Source organism: Callithrix jacchus, chromosome 11, assembly GCF_049354715.1.
Source record: "Callithrix jacchus isolate 240 chromosome 11, calJac240_pri, whole genome shotgun sequence".
NCBI lineage: Eukaryota > Metazoa > Chordata > Mammalia > Primates > Cebidae > Callithrix > Callithrix jacchus.
Genome location: NC_133512.1, coordinates 67,874,010 through 67,892,996, shown reverse-complemented (window position 1 = coordinate 67,892,996; position 18,987 = coordinate 67,874,010). Strand labels below are relative to the sequence as shown.

At 33.0% G+C, this 18,987-nt stretch overlaps 1 protein-coding gene across 26 annotated transcripts in view; it reads right to left on the bottom strand.

Annotated features, from left to right (window-relative positions):
* The window catches only part of CACNA2D1 (calcium voltage-gated channel auxiliary subunit alpha2delta 1), a 500,040-nt gene that overhangs the window by 35,240 nt on the left and 445,813 nt on the right, over positions 1–18,987 (bottom strand). For 8 of the 26 annotated variants that reach the window (XM_035253974.3, XM_035253976.3, XM_054237360.2 and 5 more), the window contains exons 19-23: positions 17,271–17,327; positions 12,805–12,876; positions 10,871–10,942; positions 7,468–7,529; positions 865–941 (exon numbers count right to left, since the gene is read on the bottom strand). In XM_035253974.3, coding sequence (XP_035109865.1) covers positions 865–941; positions 7,468–7,529; positions 10,871–10,942; positions 12,805–12,876; positions 17,271–17,327 — 340 coding nt within the window. The remainder of the gene's footprint in view (positions 1–864; positions 942–7,467; positions 7,530–10,870; positions 10,943–12,804; positions 12,877–17,270; positions 17,328–18,987) is intronic. The other 18 variants (XM_035253978.3, XM_035253980.3, XM_054237364.2 and 15 more) reach the window with 3 other exon arrangements.

Below are 18,987 nucleotides of genomic sequence, written 5' to 3'. Positions count from 1 at the left end.
GCCTGCAGAGAGCAAAAAAGACCTGACAGAGAAATGAAAGAAACTCTAGCTTCTTTTAAGATCAGTTGTAAAACATATGTGTATTTTTGGTATTGTTTAGTTTTTTACTTCATGCTCACAGAAAAATTTGAGGTTGTTAGCAATAATAATCAGCAATGTGTGCAAAGGATATGATGGTCATTTTACTTTACAAAATTTAGTCACCCAAAACAAAATAAACAATAACTTGAAGTATGCACTAGTATTAGTAATTACTCTACATTCCAAATGAGGCTTAAAAAAAACTAATCCATTTGCATCACTGAGACATTAATTTGGATGATGAAAAATAGTTAATTGCCAAACCAAAGCCAAAGACCAGCGCAACTTTATTTATTCAAAGTAGAAGTAGAAGATGTGAAGCATAATATTATTCTGGCCAAATGCAAAAGAAAAGAAAAGGAAAGAAAAAAAGAAACAAATAGCAAAGCAAAGATAAGAAAAGGAAACACTTTACTAGCACAGTGCCATGAGAGTAGAGAATAAGTTGATAAGTAGCACGTGAAACATTTTGCTCCAGCTAGCAGACCCTTAAAACGACAGCAACAGGACACAGCACTGCAATGATTCTATGAGCACATAGCAAGGCAGGGAAGGGCGGTGGGGACTGCCAGTGAGACTGGAATACCTGCTCATATTCTATCCATGTAGAATATTTCTTGTTCCTTGCATGTTTGGAATGGGTTAGAATCATTGCTGTAGATTTGGTAATAACACCTACTAAAATATTTAATAAGCCTTGGGTATTCCAAAATCTAGACGTATTTAAACATCTGATACTAGGAGATAACAAATGGACCCTGAAGTCACTTTCACAGTACTTACATCTGGCCTGAGTTATTGTCTCTTCTATTTTGGCTTTTATATAGTAAAAACTGTAGGTTGGTAATACCAAGGCCAAACTGCAATAGAAACAAGAGAAGCATAAACACAAACAAACAAAAATGAAACATAACTTAAAAAAAAGACACATCAAGTTCATGGGAAAATCGAAAGATCTTCCTCATGGGAAGGAAAAGACATATTACTTTGACAAGAAAATGCATTCAGCAAATACAGTACGTAATTTCGGTCTTGCCATCTCGAGTCATCTAGCTCTCTACATTGTAGGGAATCAGAAGAGACAGGTGGGAAACAAGCTCCTGAATGAACCCATAAATTAGTCGAGGAAGGAATGTCATGGCCTTCTACTCTATTTCCAGAAAATTATATTAACGTCCTTTCAGTTTAAACAAAAAATTGAAGAACATTAGGGGTATGTTTCAACAAAGTAAATACATCATACCATTTGGACACACCTCCTAATGTATTATATATCATGTCAAAGTGCTTTCTATAAAGTGGACATGGTTAAAATACAAATGGAAGAGTTATTATTATTATTTTTTTTTTTGAGACAAGGTCTTACTCTATCCCCCAGGCTGGAGAGCAGTGGTGCAATCATGGCTCATTGCAACCTCAAATCCCTGGGCTCAATTGATCCTCCCACCTCAGCCCAAGTAGCTGGGACCACAGCCGCATGCTGCCATGCCATGTTATTGTTTATACTTTAGTAGAGACGGGGTTTACACTATGTTGCCCCATCTGCCTGCCTCAGCCTAAAGTGCTGGAATTATAGGCATGAGCCATCACTCCTGGTCATTATCATTACTATTGGAACAATGCATAAAGTCATCTAAAATATATTCTTTTGACAGACTAAATACCCACTATTTTAAAACTCTAATCCTTAGGCAAGTTCTCTAGTGTCTACTCATAGGCAGATTCAGATTTCTTTACTGCAATAATAGAAATTGTCTCTCAACTCATTAGTTCGTACCCAGTAGTAAAACTAAGTCATAGTATTTACTTCAAGTTTATTTACTGTGACTGATCCTCATTATTTGGAAGATTGTTACTAGGTGCAACAGAAAATAGATCTTCAGTTTGGTAGTAACAAGCATGCAGCTACTCTAGTCTTACGGTAAATGTCCAAATCAGAGGAGAGTTCCAGTGAAAATCTTAGGCCAAATTCAGAATGTTTTAGACACAAAGAATGTCAGACAAGCCGGTCATCTAAACTTGCCTTGATGACTGCCCAAAATAAAAAGCTGTTAGGCAGGTAATCTTACTCATTTTGATATTCCAATTAATAATAAAATAAAATCATAAAACACACATTAGAATTGTTAAAGGATTTCAGAAGTTTACGTACTTTCTAATAACACAACTATATATGTAAAATTCTTCTACTCTCATGCTGGCTAATACTCAAATGTAGGACATAACTATTCCATATCCACATGTGCTATAGAGCCACATGATCTTTGCTATGGTTTGAATATAGAAGAAAACTTGTGAACAGTGAGTTTATGATACCTCTAAAGTACCCAATTTAACTACTTTCCAAAAGCAATGTTTAATGTAACCTATTTTGTCACCTTTGGCATTCACTTTTAATATTTAGCCCAAATTTTAGTAATGTGCAGAAAAGGGTTTTCATATCTAGGCTTTTCTAGGCATGTGTAGATCCTTTTCATTTCTAGGCATGTGTAGATCCTTGAATTTTTGATAATTTCAACTTTTAGATTTAGGGATTTGTAGATCTTAAATCACGCCTCATGCAGCCCGAGTTTTGAGAAGGGATATCCAAACGTCATTATGTATTTTTATGGATAACACAGAATAGGGAAAAACATAGAATTTCAAAATTTCATTCTTATGACTATAAATGTTAAAGTTTCACTCTATGAAAAGGAAAAAAAGCAAAGGTTTATCTGTTACAATTTAATTATACAATAAAGATAGCAAAATGAATGGATGCTTGTTACCTCCAATTCCGAAATCTATCTCCATCATTAAGTAATTCACAGATTTTCCTTATGGGAAAAGGTCAGGGAAATAAAATGGTATGTAGATTTAATGAAAATTTCTATATTCATTTTATAGGTAACTTCCCCTAAGTGCAGGCAGAGATTAAAATTAAAATAAGCAGTGCAATCACTCTGACAGCAAGATGACCTTTCATGATTCACTTGCCATTTATCAAATGTACAGCAGAATTACTGAACACTGAAGATTGTCTCCTACAAATTCTTCTCAAGGGAAATTAGGACATTTTTACTGCCCCATCAGCATTTATTGCTAAGAGAAACTTCTAATTAAAACCGATAAAGTTCTATCATGCAACTGCTAAAGTGTCACTCTGTAAGCTTGGGTTACATCTAATATACCATAAATATAGTGTGGAAACCCATGAGGAAGAAAATAGAAGTTTTAAAATTGGCATATCTACTATGCATTTTGTTGGCCTGTAAGTCTTTGGTTGTTTTTAATAGCTACAATCTGTTCTATAGTAAAACAGAGCTATGTTTAATTTAATTATGTCCATCTCAAGCCAAGTTAATTTTTCAACATATAGCCAGATAAGATCTTTATCAACATTCTTAGTCAATGATGCTGTCATATGCAATGTTTGCCATCTCTGTCCCTGGAAAACTGATAGACCAAGATTGCTTTATTTCCTTCTAGAGATTAACGTTTAATAAAGCAAGTGGCCATCAGATGAATGGGATAGCCCATGCAGTGTTTCATGACTGACAGAAACAAGGTTAAGTGAATTAAACGGACTATAACACACTTTTCAACTCATTTACTCCATAAAAGTAAATGATTCCCTAAAAAACAGAACACATCCTATTAAAATAATTGATTACATTTCAAAATATGGTACTTGGATCAAGACTTAGGAAGAGAGAAATCATCAAATGAAAGTTTTGTACCTCATTCATCTAATCAAAACATATCATGTTTTTTCCTTCAACTTAGATGTAATATGTTGTTATAAATCACTGTTTGTGAATCTGTACAGTGATTCAGGAAAGTATTTCTAATGGAAATAGATTTAATCTGGCCCAAAGCTGGGGACTTGGAAAGCCAATGTGTGAGGAAAACTTGCAAAAGTGGGAAAGTGGGGGCCTCGTCGGAGAATAGTGATATGTATGGTGACGGAAGTGCAGGAATGATACGACAGATACATCGGGCTGGAAATGTGTGAAGTGACTATCAGACTTGGAAGTTCAAATTAAACTCAATGCAAATGGAAGAAGACGAAAGTTTTGTCAACAAAAAGTGACATGAACTTGAGAAAAGAACATTAACCTGCCCACACTGTATATTATCACTGGGTACATCAGGAAAAGAGGCTGAAGGTAGAGGCCATTTGTGAGACAGATAAAGCACCCTAGAAGTGTATTCATAACTGTTGGAAAGTAAGCTATCACATTGTAGGGTCAAAAGAATATACTTTTTCTCAGAATTTGTTCCTCTAAGCAACAAAGTCACAGAACTCATTCCCATACAATGCCCTAACACTTTATCATAAAATCATCTCTCAAGAGACAGACCTTCAAGATTTCCTCTCTTTTTACACTATTTGACAAGTTTTTCCAAAATGTGAAAGGTGGCAATAGTCAAAGAAGAAGGAGAAAAAAGAGTAACTTGTGTATAGAAAATGAAGATTGTGCATGTTTAAAGAAATGCCTAGAAATTAGACGTAGGAATCAATTGATGGAAAAAAGTACAATGAAACAGTCATTGTGGTGTTTTGGAATAGGTCTAATGTTATGTAAAAAGAAAAACCCACAAAAGTGAAGAAAGACTGGCATGTAGTAAATTATGACATTAGTATTTATGCTCTCCTCTTCCACGTGTATTCTACGTGCCATCCTAGGAACGCAACAGGAGGCAGGTTCCTATGATAATAACATAGGCTCCCATAAAAGGTTATATGTATATTCTGGTGAGTTGATTTGATTTTTATTAGGAAAGAAACAGTTGAGTCCACCACAGCCTACATATTATATGTATATTAATATGTAGTTAAAAAGACTTCCATGCTTAAATATTGCAATGGAAGTTGTGTATACCATTATATGAATTTGAAAGGCTGAGACAGATTGAAAATTTCTTCAATTGGAAAATTCTTCCATTTCTTCAAATTGAAATTCTTGAATTCTGTAAAATTTGTTGCTCACTATGTGCCACTGTCTTACAAGCTTGTGATTCAGAAGTAAATAAAACAGGGAAGAATCCCTGCCCTCTTGGAACTTACTAGTGAGAGAACCAATGATAATCAGTAGAAATAAGTTTCTCTATGTATACTTCGTGTGTGTGTGTGTGTGTGTGTGTGATTTAAATGTTGATAAGCGTTACGGAGAATATGAAGTGGAGGAGGGAGATACAGAGTGGTGAAGTACTATACATTTTAAATAGAATTGTTGGAAAAGGCCTTTGTGAAGAGATGGAAAGTAAGCAAAGATGGGAAGATGAGGGAATGAGCATGTTACTCTTTGGGAAAAGTAATTCTAGGCAGAAGTAATTTCATGTACAAAAATTCTGAGGCAGATGGGTACCAGTGTTTATGATGTGTAGCAAAAAGGACAGTGAGGCTTAACAAGGGACTGTTCAGTGGAGAATCTGGAAGGTAAATTCAGAGCTGATAGTGACTGAGGTCAAATGGTTTAAGCTACTGATGGCCATGCCAGAGTTCGAGTGTCAGACTTATGAGACAGCAAATTTACTGGTGGGAGCTGAGTAGAGAAATGAAACAGTCTACTCAAGGGTTATGATTCTTCTTGTGATTGCATTGAAAACAGAAATAAAGATAGAAGATGGAGATACAGATGCAAGTAGTTATATAGTTAAATAGTGGGAGTTCTCTCTGATCACTTCTATTTTTCTCTCTGAAATGGAAAGCAAAATCATCTGAGTGAAATGATGAGAAAGTGTTACAGATTTGGAGAGTAAAGTGATCAAGAGTCATCGATGAGCATCCTAAATTTACAGGATTATGGAGACCACCAACTACCACTAAGGCCCACTTGAGGTTAGAGGTCATGAATTTTAGGTGATACATCAGCTACTGAGTATTTTACTTCAGTCACTTTTAGCTGTATGGGTGCAGTGTGCTGTTGCTAATAATTTGAATTTAACCAGGACTGGTATTTTGCCAACTTGCTCTTTGCCAAACTCAATTATGATGAAAGAAGTTGATGGTGTGTGCGAGATAGTGAACATAAGACCCAAGGAATTTCTGCTGAATATAAAAGGGTACAAAGATGGAAGAGGGTAAGGCAGCAAGAAGGCAGAAGGGATTGATGGATTTCATGTCTTGAGTCAAAGGATTACTGCAGTTGGGCTACCAGCAGGGGAAGATGGAAAGCTAAAATGTAATCACCTAGGAGCTGGATGAACAATTCTCAAGTAAAGACTATGAAGGCATTGCAGACTTGACACTGTAAAAGCTGCAGAATATGACCTTGGAGTCAGTGACTAAGGTAGAGAGATGACAAGGTCATTTGAGGAGAGGAGGCCAAGAGTAAGAGAGTCCAGGTATTAGAAACATCATCTATGTCAATGCTACTTAGAGTGTTTTCCATGGACTTAACCTATTTGTAAATTGTCTATTACCAGTCCCTGATGGCAAAATACAGAAATTGAGAGGAAATATTTAGAAAATTTTATAACAATCAAACAGACTAATTTTATGTCGGAGAAATCTAATAGTAAACATTTTGAGCGTATGGTTTTTTTTTAAAGTTTATTTTATTAAATAATTTTTATTTTGATTTATACCAGTGTGGGTATGGCATCGTTTGAAAAACAGTGAACTATGTGGAAGTATGACAGAGTGACAATGAGCCAGGAGCTGAAATCTTTATAGGAACGAGAGAGACATGACTGTTAAGGAGGAGGAATAGCAGGAGCTGTGGTTTGGTGGCATGAGATTCAAAGATGGAGATTTTAAAAAGGAAGAAAAAAAGAATGAGTAATAAGGTCACTTTCATATCACCCTCAGTATTCTGAAGACCACAGAGGAAGCAGCAACCTCAGAGGGGAATCGGAGTAAGAAAGTGAAGGAAGTATTGAGCAAGTGCTGAAGAATGGAAAATTTCCAAGAGATTATTACTAGGTATTAGGTTGTCCAACTTTCCAAAGTCCAGCCAATGGGAGGAATCAGAATATTACAGAACTGATACTCAGTGGAGGTGAATAATATCAACTAAACATTTTATATCAGATACTACAATGATAAGATAAACTTTATATTTTAGGTTAATTTGCAACCCAAATATAAGTAATGTAAACTAAACAACTAAAAAGGAAGTCAGTGGAAGGGAACCCTACAAATTATTACGGGTATTTGTCAACATATCTCATGTAAAAATAAAAAATATATAGATTTATATCTCATACATTTTCATTTCTAAATTTTATATTGCTAGCTTTTTTCCATCTTTTCCATTTAAAAAATCAGTCTATAAGTTTTGTATGTTTTCATCTTGGGAACTTTTCATTGAAAATTACATGAAAATTAGCTTGTGAAAATGCAGAAACTTAGTATTAATCCACTGGAATACACAATATACATAAAATAAAGTTAAATACCTGTAGTCTGTGCCATTAACAGGTGTCCATGTGTATGTCCTGTTTCCTTTGTCGATATATCTCTAGAAAGAAGTGTGACTTGGTTATTATCACTTATATGGCCATACTAAAGTATGTTTAAGAGTAATAGGCAACATCAGAACATGAATGCAGTTTGTCTAGATCCAAATGTATAATTAGCATACGACTGTTTTTATTAAGTCAATCTTGTAGCATTATTATTGTATCATTAGAGGCCACTCGGTATTATTGAAGGTTAGGAAATCACCTAAATCCACCAGGGAAAGGAAATACAGAGCTAAAGAAGTTCATGACTATATTGTTTACACATTCTCTCTTCCATTAGGTATAGTGATGGCATATGTATAAATTTTTTTTTTTTTTTGAGACGGAGTTTCTCTCGTTACCCAGGCTGGAGTGCAATGGCGCGATTTCGGCTCACCACAACCTCCGCCTCCTGGGTTCAGGCAATTCTCCTGCCTCAGCCTCCTGAGTAGCTGGGATTACAGGCACACGCCACCATGCCCAGCTAATTTTTTGTATTTTTAGTAGAGAAGGGTTTTCACCATATTGACCAGGATGGTCTCGATCTCTTGACCTCCTGATCCACCCGCCTTGGCCTCCCAATGTGCTGGGATTACAGGCTTGAGCCACCGTGCCCGGCGGCATATGTATAATTTTTAATGTGCTTGGTTATTTTGAGCTTCATCATTCTTAGCAAAAAGTAACATGTATTGAAGTATTTCTGGGTGTCAGACACTATACTAAGCACCTTTCAGTCATTCTCTCACTGAATCCAACCCCTGGAGTACATACATTTATATACCGCAATTTACTGATGAAGAAATGTCTTAAAGAGGAGATACGGTGCTTAAGTTGGCCAAACGTATGATGCCAAATTCATGTTTGTAACAACTACACAATGTGGATGTGGGCATGTGTGTCTGTGTGTGAGCATGTGTAGGTTATGTGTGTGTGGCAGATGTGAGGAGGGAGAAAAGGGTTGGTGAAGAGGGCTTTGGACTAGTAAAATTCTTAAAAGAATTAGAAGAAACAATGCTTATATATTTGTTACTGCTCATATACTCATAAAAAAACAGGGAAACAAGTGTTGGTCTGGAAGTTATAAATAAAATACAGTATCAGAGCAGAGAAATAAAAATATAAGTTTGTTCAGTATCAGTAGGGGAAATTATAATATTGTTCAGTCTTCAGTTTGTAATGAAATAGTCAAATAGACAATTTTAAACATTATTACTACCTAATTTTTTAGTCAAAACATCTATTTTTCAAAAGCTTTCAAAGTTTAGAAATATCAGACTAGCTTCTTAAGGAAGTTATTTATTAAGTTTATCCTTCCTAAATTCTACCACATTTTAGTAAATTTTCTGCATGAAATAGTACAAATGCATTGTAGTTTTAGCTCAAGCATATAGTTATAAACAAAGGACTGTTGATGGAGTATGTATAACAAATACAAACTATTTTCAGATTCCAATAAACCAGATTCCTTGGCCATAAATTAAGTAGAAAAGCTCTAATTCTATTTGAAACTTATTTCTGTAGTAACATTAAAAGCCATAGAGATACAATATCATAAGGGTTGGCATATGTACATTAAACATTTGATTATTCATATAATTTCTCATTTATTTTATACACTTACAATTTTTATAGAACAGTAAGACTCATGAAAGATATAACCATGGGAAAAAATGTTTACAAATTAATTTCAGACAGCTTTTAGTAAAAAATATTGAATTAATCAGGTATAGAGGTTCTGTGGGAAACATTTCATAGATTAGGAATTTCAAATTACTTGCAACTCGTTATGCCAAACATTGTGAAATGTGCTAACACTGGAGATTCCTAGCTCATCAATATGGAAAATGGTACAAGAAAGGTTATATAATTCCTACAACAACAAAAATGAACTTCCAAGTCAATATCTCACCTAAGCCTGTGAAATTCAACTACTTTGGCTAAACCAAATAACACTATAATGTGAAGGTTACTATCACATCCTAAATATTAATAAACCACTATTAATATAATAGTGGCCAAACCCCATATGTAGACCACATACAGTTTTTGAAAGATATAACCTTAAAATTAGAATATGTATGCACGGTGTTTTAATTGTTTTGGATGTCTATAAAATAATGAATAGTGATAAAAATCATAGTCATTAATAGAGTAAATAACTTTTCTTGAAATACGAATATAAATAGAAATCTGGAGTGCAAGGCAATATAGTAATTGAAGATTAGCAGTTACATCTCTTTACAAATGTGTTCATGAGAGACATTTAAAAATTCTAAGATAGAAAAACATAGTCTTTAGGTGAATATTTGTCAAAAAAATTGGCAGTAAATTGAAGGAGAAAATAAATCAATGGGAGTTAACAGAAAATTACTTTGTAAGCTGAGAAAAGAATGCAAAATTCTAAGTAAATAGAGTTAAAGTTTCAACAAAGACTGAAATGTAAATATGCCTCCCTTTGTGTTCTGTAATAGTGACTCACAATAATATTAAAATGGGAAAAGCCATGTGCTAATGAAGGATCACATTCAGATTCTAGGTCACAGTCTACATAGGGAAGGATCTGATGAGGAATTCTGAAGAAATGTATTACATCTAAAAAGGATGGGATAGTGAGGAAAAGGATATATGTAACGCATAAAAACTTAAATAACATTTCCAGGCTCAAAAGCTTCTGAGACATATGTTTTTCAAATACCCAAATATATAAATGTCTCTATGTACTCAACATTTGACTGATAATAGACATATTCTTCATATACAAAGAGCTATATAAAGCAATGTAAGTTTACACAAACCAATTATTTGTGGGGGAGCTGTGTTATCACATGGTTTAATTTCAGATTTAAGTGCTGGAAAATTTTAAAGGGTGTAACTAGTAAAGGAAGATAAATCAAGCCAGAAACAAGAAAACAAAAAGCTAAAAATACAAAATAATTAATATATGGAACTCAGTAATTACAATATCCACATAGACAAATCATATAAAACATACAGCTATTAAATATCAACTTCAATTTTACAATATTGGCATGCTGCAAAACAACATGGCAAAATTATATTGTGTGTTCCATTTCTCATAAAATATATAGATATAAAATATAATTTCAAGAATATACTGTTAATGTATAAGAAAACATCAAGAAACCTAAAGCAACATTTTATAAAAAGAAAAAGAGAGTTAAAAATATATCTTAATGAAAATATCCCTCCAGCTAAGAAGTGCTTTAAAAAAGAAAGATTGTTTCTTAGAGACATCGCTATTTTGTAAGTTAACAGTGGATTAACAGAAAACAGGAAAATTACTAATATCAATTATTCTTGATATAATTTTTAAGAATAAGCTAGAATCCATTCTTACCTCATCTTGAGATTTAACCAGAGTTCTGAATGTTTTTTCTCCACTTTCTCCATCAATCATCTTATTTCGAATCTAAGAGTAAATGAAACAACTACTTTATTCCAGAAAAAACGTGACCTGCCAAAGTATGACTATTACAGTTTTTTAAGGTTTTCACCTTATTCAGAACAAGTAGAATAAAAATAGGAAGTTAGTTTCACCAGTATCTGCAGTTGTTCTCTGGGAATTTTTTTTTTAAGTTACCATATTAGAATCATTTTACAGGATTTTAAAATAAGAAAACACCTTTAATGAAATACTTGTAACCCATCAGTAGTTATTGAAACATAATTAATAAAACAAATAGTCAATTATGTTACAGCTGGCCACATTGGAGTGGAAAGTAGTCACTGAGACATAGAAATATATATGTACAGAATTACATATAACATGGAATGCTTCACATTTCTGTCTTATACAATGAGTTTTATGTGAGAAAAGATTTTTTAAGAGCACCATTTAGACTTTTTAGTCTGTAATTCTTATATCTGGAGTACAAAAAAAATCTAAAGGATAGAGAAAACTATAAACACCTATTTGGATTTAAGAATATAGAGTTGAGTCTCCTTTAGAGAACACTCCAAATCCTTAAAAATGTACCAGGTCACATTATCCACTAATATTCCAGTCTACTGGCAATTCTCACAAGTTTCCTCAACTTATTTTTTATAAGTCTACCAGTGACTTAGATTTGGCTTTTGGGAACTGCAAATGATAAGTAAACAAACTTGGTGTGATAAAAGGAATAATTTGAAGAATATGAATGTGTGATGCATCTAATTTAGTTCAAATATTTGGGTCTGATAGGAGTATATAACAGCTTCTAATGTAAGTTTAGTGTGCACATATGAGGAGCTCAAAAGTAATAAAGACTTTATCATAAACCAGGCCTTTTGCTAAGTGCTTTCTATATATTATTTCATTCAATCACTATTACTAATTGATTTAGAAGAAACTGAGGTTTAGAGAAAGTAAGAAAGATCGTTTTGGTCACTCAATGGAGTCCTTATCCCTATTACCTTATCCTACTTTATTTTATCCAATACTTTACAACAAGCATTATTAATCACCTAAACATCCTAACACAAGGCCACAGACTAGGGTAATTATAATAAATCATTAAATCTAATGTTCTATAATTAAAATGCACGGTGACAAATCCATCTGGAAAAATCCCAAAAATCTGTACTCTAGAATGCAGGAGCCAGGTTCTGCTACTTATTAGCTTAAGAACTGTAGAGAAACTATTTAAACTCTCTATACCTCAAATATATCATCAGTACAACAGATGTTATAGTTTGAAATAATAAAATCTATTTCCAAGCCTCTTGAGAATCTAAGAATCCAAACCCCTAACATATATCATATACTTAAATGTTATTTATTATATAATATACAGTATTTTTAATATTGATACACTACTTTTATAATTATGGAAGGCTCTTTCAGAGAAGAAAATATGCAATTTTGGTTTTGAAATAAAATAGATGGCCAAGTAAAATGTATGAAGGCAAACATGGCAGCTTCTCTCATGTTGTTCCTTCTGTGTTTGGGTGGTTGGATTATTCCTTCTAACATTTTCTTTCAATGCTATTGCAACATCCTCCATCTCTATGATTTTCATTTAAGTTTACAGGATACATTTATATTACAATAATTTTTAAATGTCTACCTTTAGAAAGAGAAAGAAGACTAAGGTCAAACCCAACTTAAACATGTATTCCTTTTCATATAATCTTTTGGATGGGAAAACCCAGGATGTAGAAAATTTTAAAGACAAACAACATTCACCTTTGCATATACAGTATCTAATAAACAAGTTAACACATGGTAGCTGCTCAACACATACCAGCATCTGACCAGAGGAATTGTTTAGTATTACTGATTTCACTCACCTCCACTTTAATATCATTCTCTAACTCTGCATCAAGGAAATCCAATGTTACTGGCTCCTGAGATTTGGGGTTCTACACAGAAAACAATAGTCATTAAGTACATCTAACATTATACAATGATGCTGTGTACAAAGTAGTTCAATAGGTATTTATGAAATTAATTCTTCAAAACTTATTTACCTAGGATACAATAATAATTGCATAAAGGTATTTTCTTTCATATTTGTGTATATATATATATATATATATATATATATATATATATATATACACACACACTCTCATAAATATAAAAGCTAGAGATAGAGCTTTAAGTGCAGTAAATCTTAATCACCAAGTGAAGACAGTCTCATTCTGGGTGCTACATTTGATATTGTATTTATAATCACAAGTTCTTTGGGTACATTACTTTTGAGGAACCATTCACAACTTTCTTTTCATTAATTAGCATGGGACAGGGGCAAAATATAGCTTTTTGGATAACTTATTTGGCAATAAAACAATGGCAATATGTAAGTATATTTTTAAAATTTGTAAAAAAAATTGTATATAAGAAAATGTTTCAAAGATATGTTTAGATTTGCAAAGGAAAACATTCTGTTGACCTGTTCTTTCTTCTGAAAGTGTATAAAGCAAAGGTGCAAGTTTGCTTCATACATTTCAGTCTAAGATATTTTATATTTTAATAATTCAAATGACATTCGAATGTACAAGATAAAATTTGCGGCTGTCATAAAGATTTTAAGATTGGCTATTATAATTAAAGTCTTATTAGGATAATAACCCCTGGGTTCGCTGAATACTATTTTCTGCTTTAATATTTTCTATTGCTTCTTTTGGCTTGTTTATAATAAAAAATAAAGAACACTAGGGAATAAGATAGATTCTGATTTATTCATATCATTATATAAAATGATACTATTAGTCTGGCAAATTTATCTCATATGATATTATTTTAATTTCTCAATTGCAAAATGCAGATTCATTGAACTATCTGATAAAACAACAAAACACAGTCAATTCCTCTCTAACTTCCTAAGTAATGTAACGTCACACTAAGATTTCAACGCTCACTACAGCAATAAAGTCATAATAGGGATTATGTAATTTCATAATTGAAAAATTTTAGAGATTTAATTTTTAATGTTTATTAAAATATTACCTTAATCTGATAACTAGATACCAGTAACAAATGCAAACTGTGCTGGATTAGTGCAAAGGTCACTCAAATTTTAATAATATAAGCCTCACAGGCTCTTTTAAAACATGTTCAGATCATCACCATTTTAAGCACTGTTTTAGGAAGAAAATTCCAAAGACAATCACAATACGTAAAAAGGTACTAAAATCAAGCATATCTTATGATGATGCTAAGTGACACAGTATACGTGGCATATATTCACTAACAAAAATACCTTCCTTCACAAAGTAATTCCACCTAAAAATGAAAATTTTTGAATCGTATGGTTTTTGATAAATGAACATTCTTAAAGATGAATTTTTTAAAATAACTGTCTCATACTTTAACTGAAAAAAATTTCACTGCTTAAGTACTCTATCACTATCATCAGAAGATTCTAGAATACTAAAAATACTAGATTTTTCAAAGGTGAAAATGCTGACTCATATTGGTAAGATACTGATGACATCTTACTGCCTTAAAAGAAATGATCATTTGAGATGTAGCATATTTTAAAAAAAGAAAATAAAAAAACAATGTTGAAAATCCTTCTAATTTCTTTGTTTAAAAAAATGAAACCTAGAAAGTCCCTAACAAAAGGATACTCTAAAGTTTACAATATTATTCAGAATTGCTCATTTAATGTCCCATGAAATAATCGTCTTCACACAAACATATCAGCATTAAAAGTTTAACAAACTCACTGCAAAACAAAGTAAAAATAATGAAAATAATAAAAAGTAAACAGAAATAAGAGTATTCATCTTACATGCAATGGATAATGCATAGCATGAGCAGACCCAAACAGCATGCATGGAGGAGGCATTATCAGGAGGAATTGGCAATATGAAGATCATGTCCCAATCCAGCATACAAGACACAGAGAAGAAAATGAAATCATAAAATAAAAATCTCAATGCATAACTTCTACTTTCAAAATGGCAATCTAGCTGACCATTTTTTAAAACATCTGTCCTGGGTTTAGTGACTGCAAAATTCAAAAGCATAATCTTCTAATAAGAAAGCAGTAAAAGAGGCTGAAAAACTGGAATATAGTCTCTGCATACCCATTATTTTTGTTTGATATTTTAAATATCTAGTATTTCTCATTTGTAAAATTGGATTATCAGTGGAAATAACTACCATACCATTTGTGGAAACCAAAGAATATAATGTTCTTAACAAATTTTAAATGGAAATAATTACTAGATAGTATTATTACAAATGCTACTTAGTTCAAAAACAAAGTTGAGGAGTCTTTTGTGGTTGCTAGTTTGCCATTTACAGTTTTCTTAGAATGAAAACGAAAATAAAACAAACCATTTTCAGGTTGTTTATTTTTAAATTATATCATTAAGAGTTACATGCAACATCTGAGCTTGCTGCATAAACAAAAATTCACTAAAATGCACATGATTGCAAAAAGTATTAATTAATACATAAAAAGAAACATGCAACGACAGTAACAAAACAATTTATCAAGAAAGGCATAAACAATTTTAATTTTTATGGGAATTATAAAGATATGAAGACTTTCGTATGCAACAAAAAGAAATTCAGGCTGTTCTAAAATTCTAGCACTGGAAGGGAGCTAAAGTTTCTCAACTACTGCAGTGGCTGTGCACTTTAGAACTCCATGGCGTGCTTTACAAACTATTTAGAGGCTGGGTGCGGTGGCTCTCGCCTGTAATTCCAGCACTTTGGGAGGCTGAAGCAGGCGGATCATGAGGTCAAGAGATCAAGACCAGTCTGGGCAACATGGTGAAATCATGTCTCTACTAAAAAATACAAAAATTAGCCAGGCATAGTGATGGTGCCTGTAATCCCAGCTCCTCAGGAGGCTGAAGCAGGAGAATCACTTGAACCTGGGAGGTGCAGCTTGCAGTGAGCTGATATCAGGCCACTGCACTCCAGCATGGCAACAGAGCAAGACTCTGTCTCAAAACAAAACAAAACAAAAAAACTATTTAGAGGCCTGTGTCCCATCACTGGTCAAATTAAATCAGAATTTTCAGAGGATGAGGCAGGGGACTCACATATATACATTTAATTTCCTAGGTGAATACATTGTGTAGGATGGAAACTAATGACTAATTCAATTCTCCTGCTCAGATGAAGAAACTGAAACACTACAGGATTTAAGGGAGTGCTCAAGAACACGGTGTTGGCAATTAGAAGAACCAAACTAGTACTCAGCTCTACTAATTCATAGCTTATCCATCTCTTCTTAATAACATATTGTCTCCTCATTTTAATGTCACCAACTTTTAAATTTTATTTCTTAATTGTTTTGTGACAGAGTCTCGTTCTGTTACCCAGCCTGGAGGCAGCGGTGCGATCTTGGCTCATTGCATCCTCCTCCTCCCGGGTTCAGGTGATTCTCCTGACTCCACCTCTTGAGTAGCTGGGACTACGGGCAATGTGCCACCACACCTGGCTAATTTCTTTCTTTCTTTTTTTTTTTTTTTTTTTAGTAGAGACAGGGTTTCACTATGTTGGCCAGGCAAGTCTCAAACTCCTGACCTTGTGAACTGCCCTCCTTGGCCTCCTAAAGTGCTGGGATTACAGGTGTGAGCCATCGTGCCCAGTCTTCATGTCACCAACTTTTTTAAAGAAAAGGTAGGCTTACCTATAAAATCTTAAATAATGTTGAACATCCTTTGAAATTCTACAATTCTCTTACTAAGCTATAGGAAGTATCTTTTTATGCTCATTATTAATAGTTTTACTATACATATAGAAATATTGCATATGTATGTTAACCAAAGTTTTGCTGCCAAAAGGAAAAGCTTTTGCAATGAGACTGCCAGGTAATATTATTTGCACTTTGGTACATTTTTAATTAGCTAAGGGAAATTTCTGTAACTTCTAACCCAAAATCACACTTTGTAGAAATTTTGGCTTAAATGCTTATGGAAACTCTCACATAGGAATTGTATTTTATTTCCACTTAGAAGTCAATTTATGAGCAAATTGTTAGGATCACATGGATTTGACATTCATTTTACAATCCTTAGAAGCCATCTTGTTATGATTTCTCTGATTATTAACCTGATTACATAATTGACTTTGCGATTTTTAGTTAGCCAATACATACCCTCTACCATCATTAATAACATTTTTGCTCCAGCTTATTAAGAAATGATGCTCATCTCCATCTCATGCTCTGGAAGCTTGATGTCAGGAAAGGCAGCTTTAATTATAAGCTTTAAGAACAGAAGCTTAATCTCAACTCGGATTTAGCAAATTTGAAAGCACTATTAAGTCTACCTTCACTCACAGTTACCTGGACATTGGGTCTCCTTTTTCTTAAATTAATTGTTGGTATACCTACACCAATAGGCTGAAGCAACAGAAAAATGATAATTCATCATACTACGTATCAACATAGGTAAGGCTTCTATCCTATAATCAATTTTCATCATATATTTCCTTGACTGGAAACAAGTCTAAATGATATATTTAGAATTCAAAATATTTGGTAGGTATGCAGTTCATGAGTCAATAAAAATTTAAAAATATCTTCAATGAATAAAAACTGTTAAATGAATTGTCATTTTTAAAGCAAAATGACTATTATTTTTTATTTGAAAAGTACTTATTTGGGAAGTGGGAAAAATGGCTGTTTGTCCCAGATTACTTTTCCATCTATTTGACCAAAAAAAAAAAAAAAAAAAAGAGAGAGAGAAAGAAAAGGAAAATAGCAATTCTTAGAATTCACATGACCCAAATATAAGTATTTTTAATGTCCATCTCTCAATTCATATGTTGAAATCATTATCCCCAGAAAAGATGGTATCCAAAGGCCTTTGAGAGATAATTAGGTCCTGGTGGGTGGATCCGTCATGAATGGGATTGGTGCCCTTATCAAAGAGGCTCTAGAGAGAGACACCTCTCACCCCTTCTTCTCCATGTGAAGTTAGACTTAGATTATGGCTGTCTGTAAGGAAGCAGACCCTCACAGAAAACCAATCTGCCCATGCCTCCATCTTGTACTTCTCAGTCTTCAGAACTGTGAGTTACTACATTCAGTTTACAAGCCACCCAGTCTCTGGTATTTTGTTATAGCAGCCTGAATGAACTAAGACAAATCATATGAAACAAACTGTGGCTTTGTTTTCTGAAGTGATAAGAAATGCATCTGTGGAACTAATGGAGAATGTAACCATCACAGTGTAGATTTATTTTAAATATTAACTTCTAAAACATAGATTATGCACAATTTCCTATATATATGTTTCTTAGAATTGAACAAAATGAGATATCTAATTAAGTAGACCTAACCTGGTTATTTCAATGACACAAAATGGAAGAAAGTTAAAATGCATTTTGGAATAAAGCAGAATACACAATTCAACATATGTCAAAATTTGGTCATGCTGGTAAAAGTACATGTTGAGAAAATATGTTATGAATCCATAAAAGATCAAATATGTGAAAAGTTCATAGCTATTTAATGATATTCTGGGATTTTTAAACAACACCCATTTCTCTACAAAAAAAATTCAGTGAAATATTTTGAATTAAGGTTGCAATATCAGGAAAAAAACACAAGACACTAATCAAGGAATACTTGCATAACATTAGACTTTCACCTTGTTAAATAATAATAGCTGCTATAGACATAGCATTAGTTTTCTTCACTTATTTTAATGAATTTCTGATAAAAATAATTAAGATTAATTTTTAGTATACTGTTACCATATGTTCCTTTGTATTTGTCAATTTCTAAAACAATTATACTATATTATCCTTTTATGAGGTCTTGTATCAATAGGACCTCATATATTAGTGTGACCCCTTAACCACAAAATGGAAATCATAATATTTACCGAGTTAATGATGAGAATTCACAAGCATATTTGACAAGCATGAATTTCAGAAATAAAGAATAAATTGATGTTCAGAATAGTTTCTTTTTCATGGTGTTCTGAAATACTTTTGGAAATGTCTTTGTTACATATTAATATTTGCTTTAATCAAATTCAAATATAAAGATATGA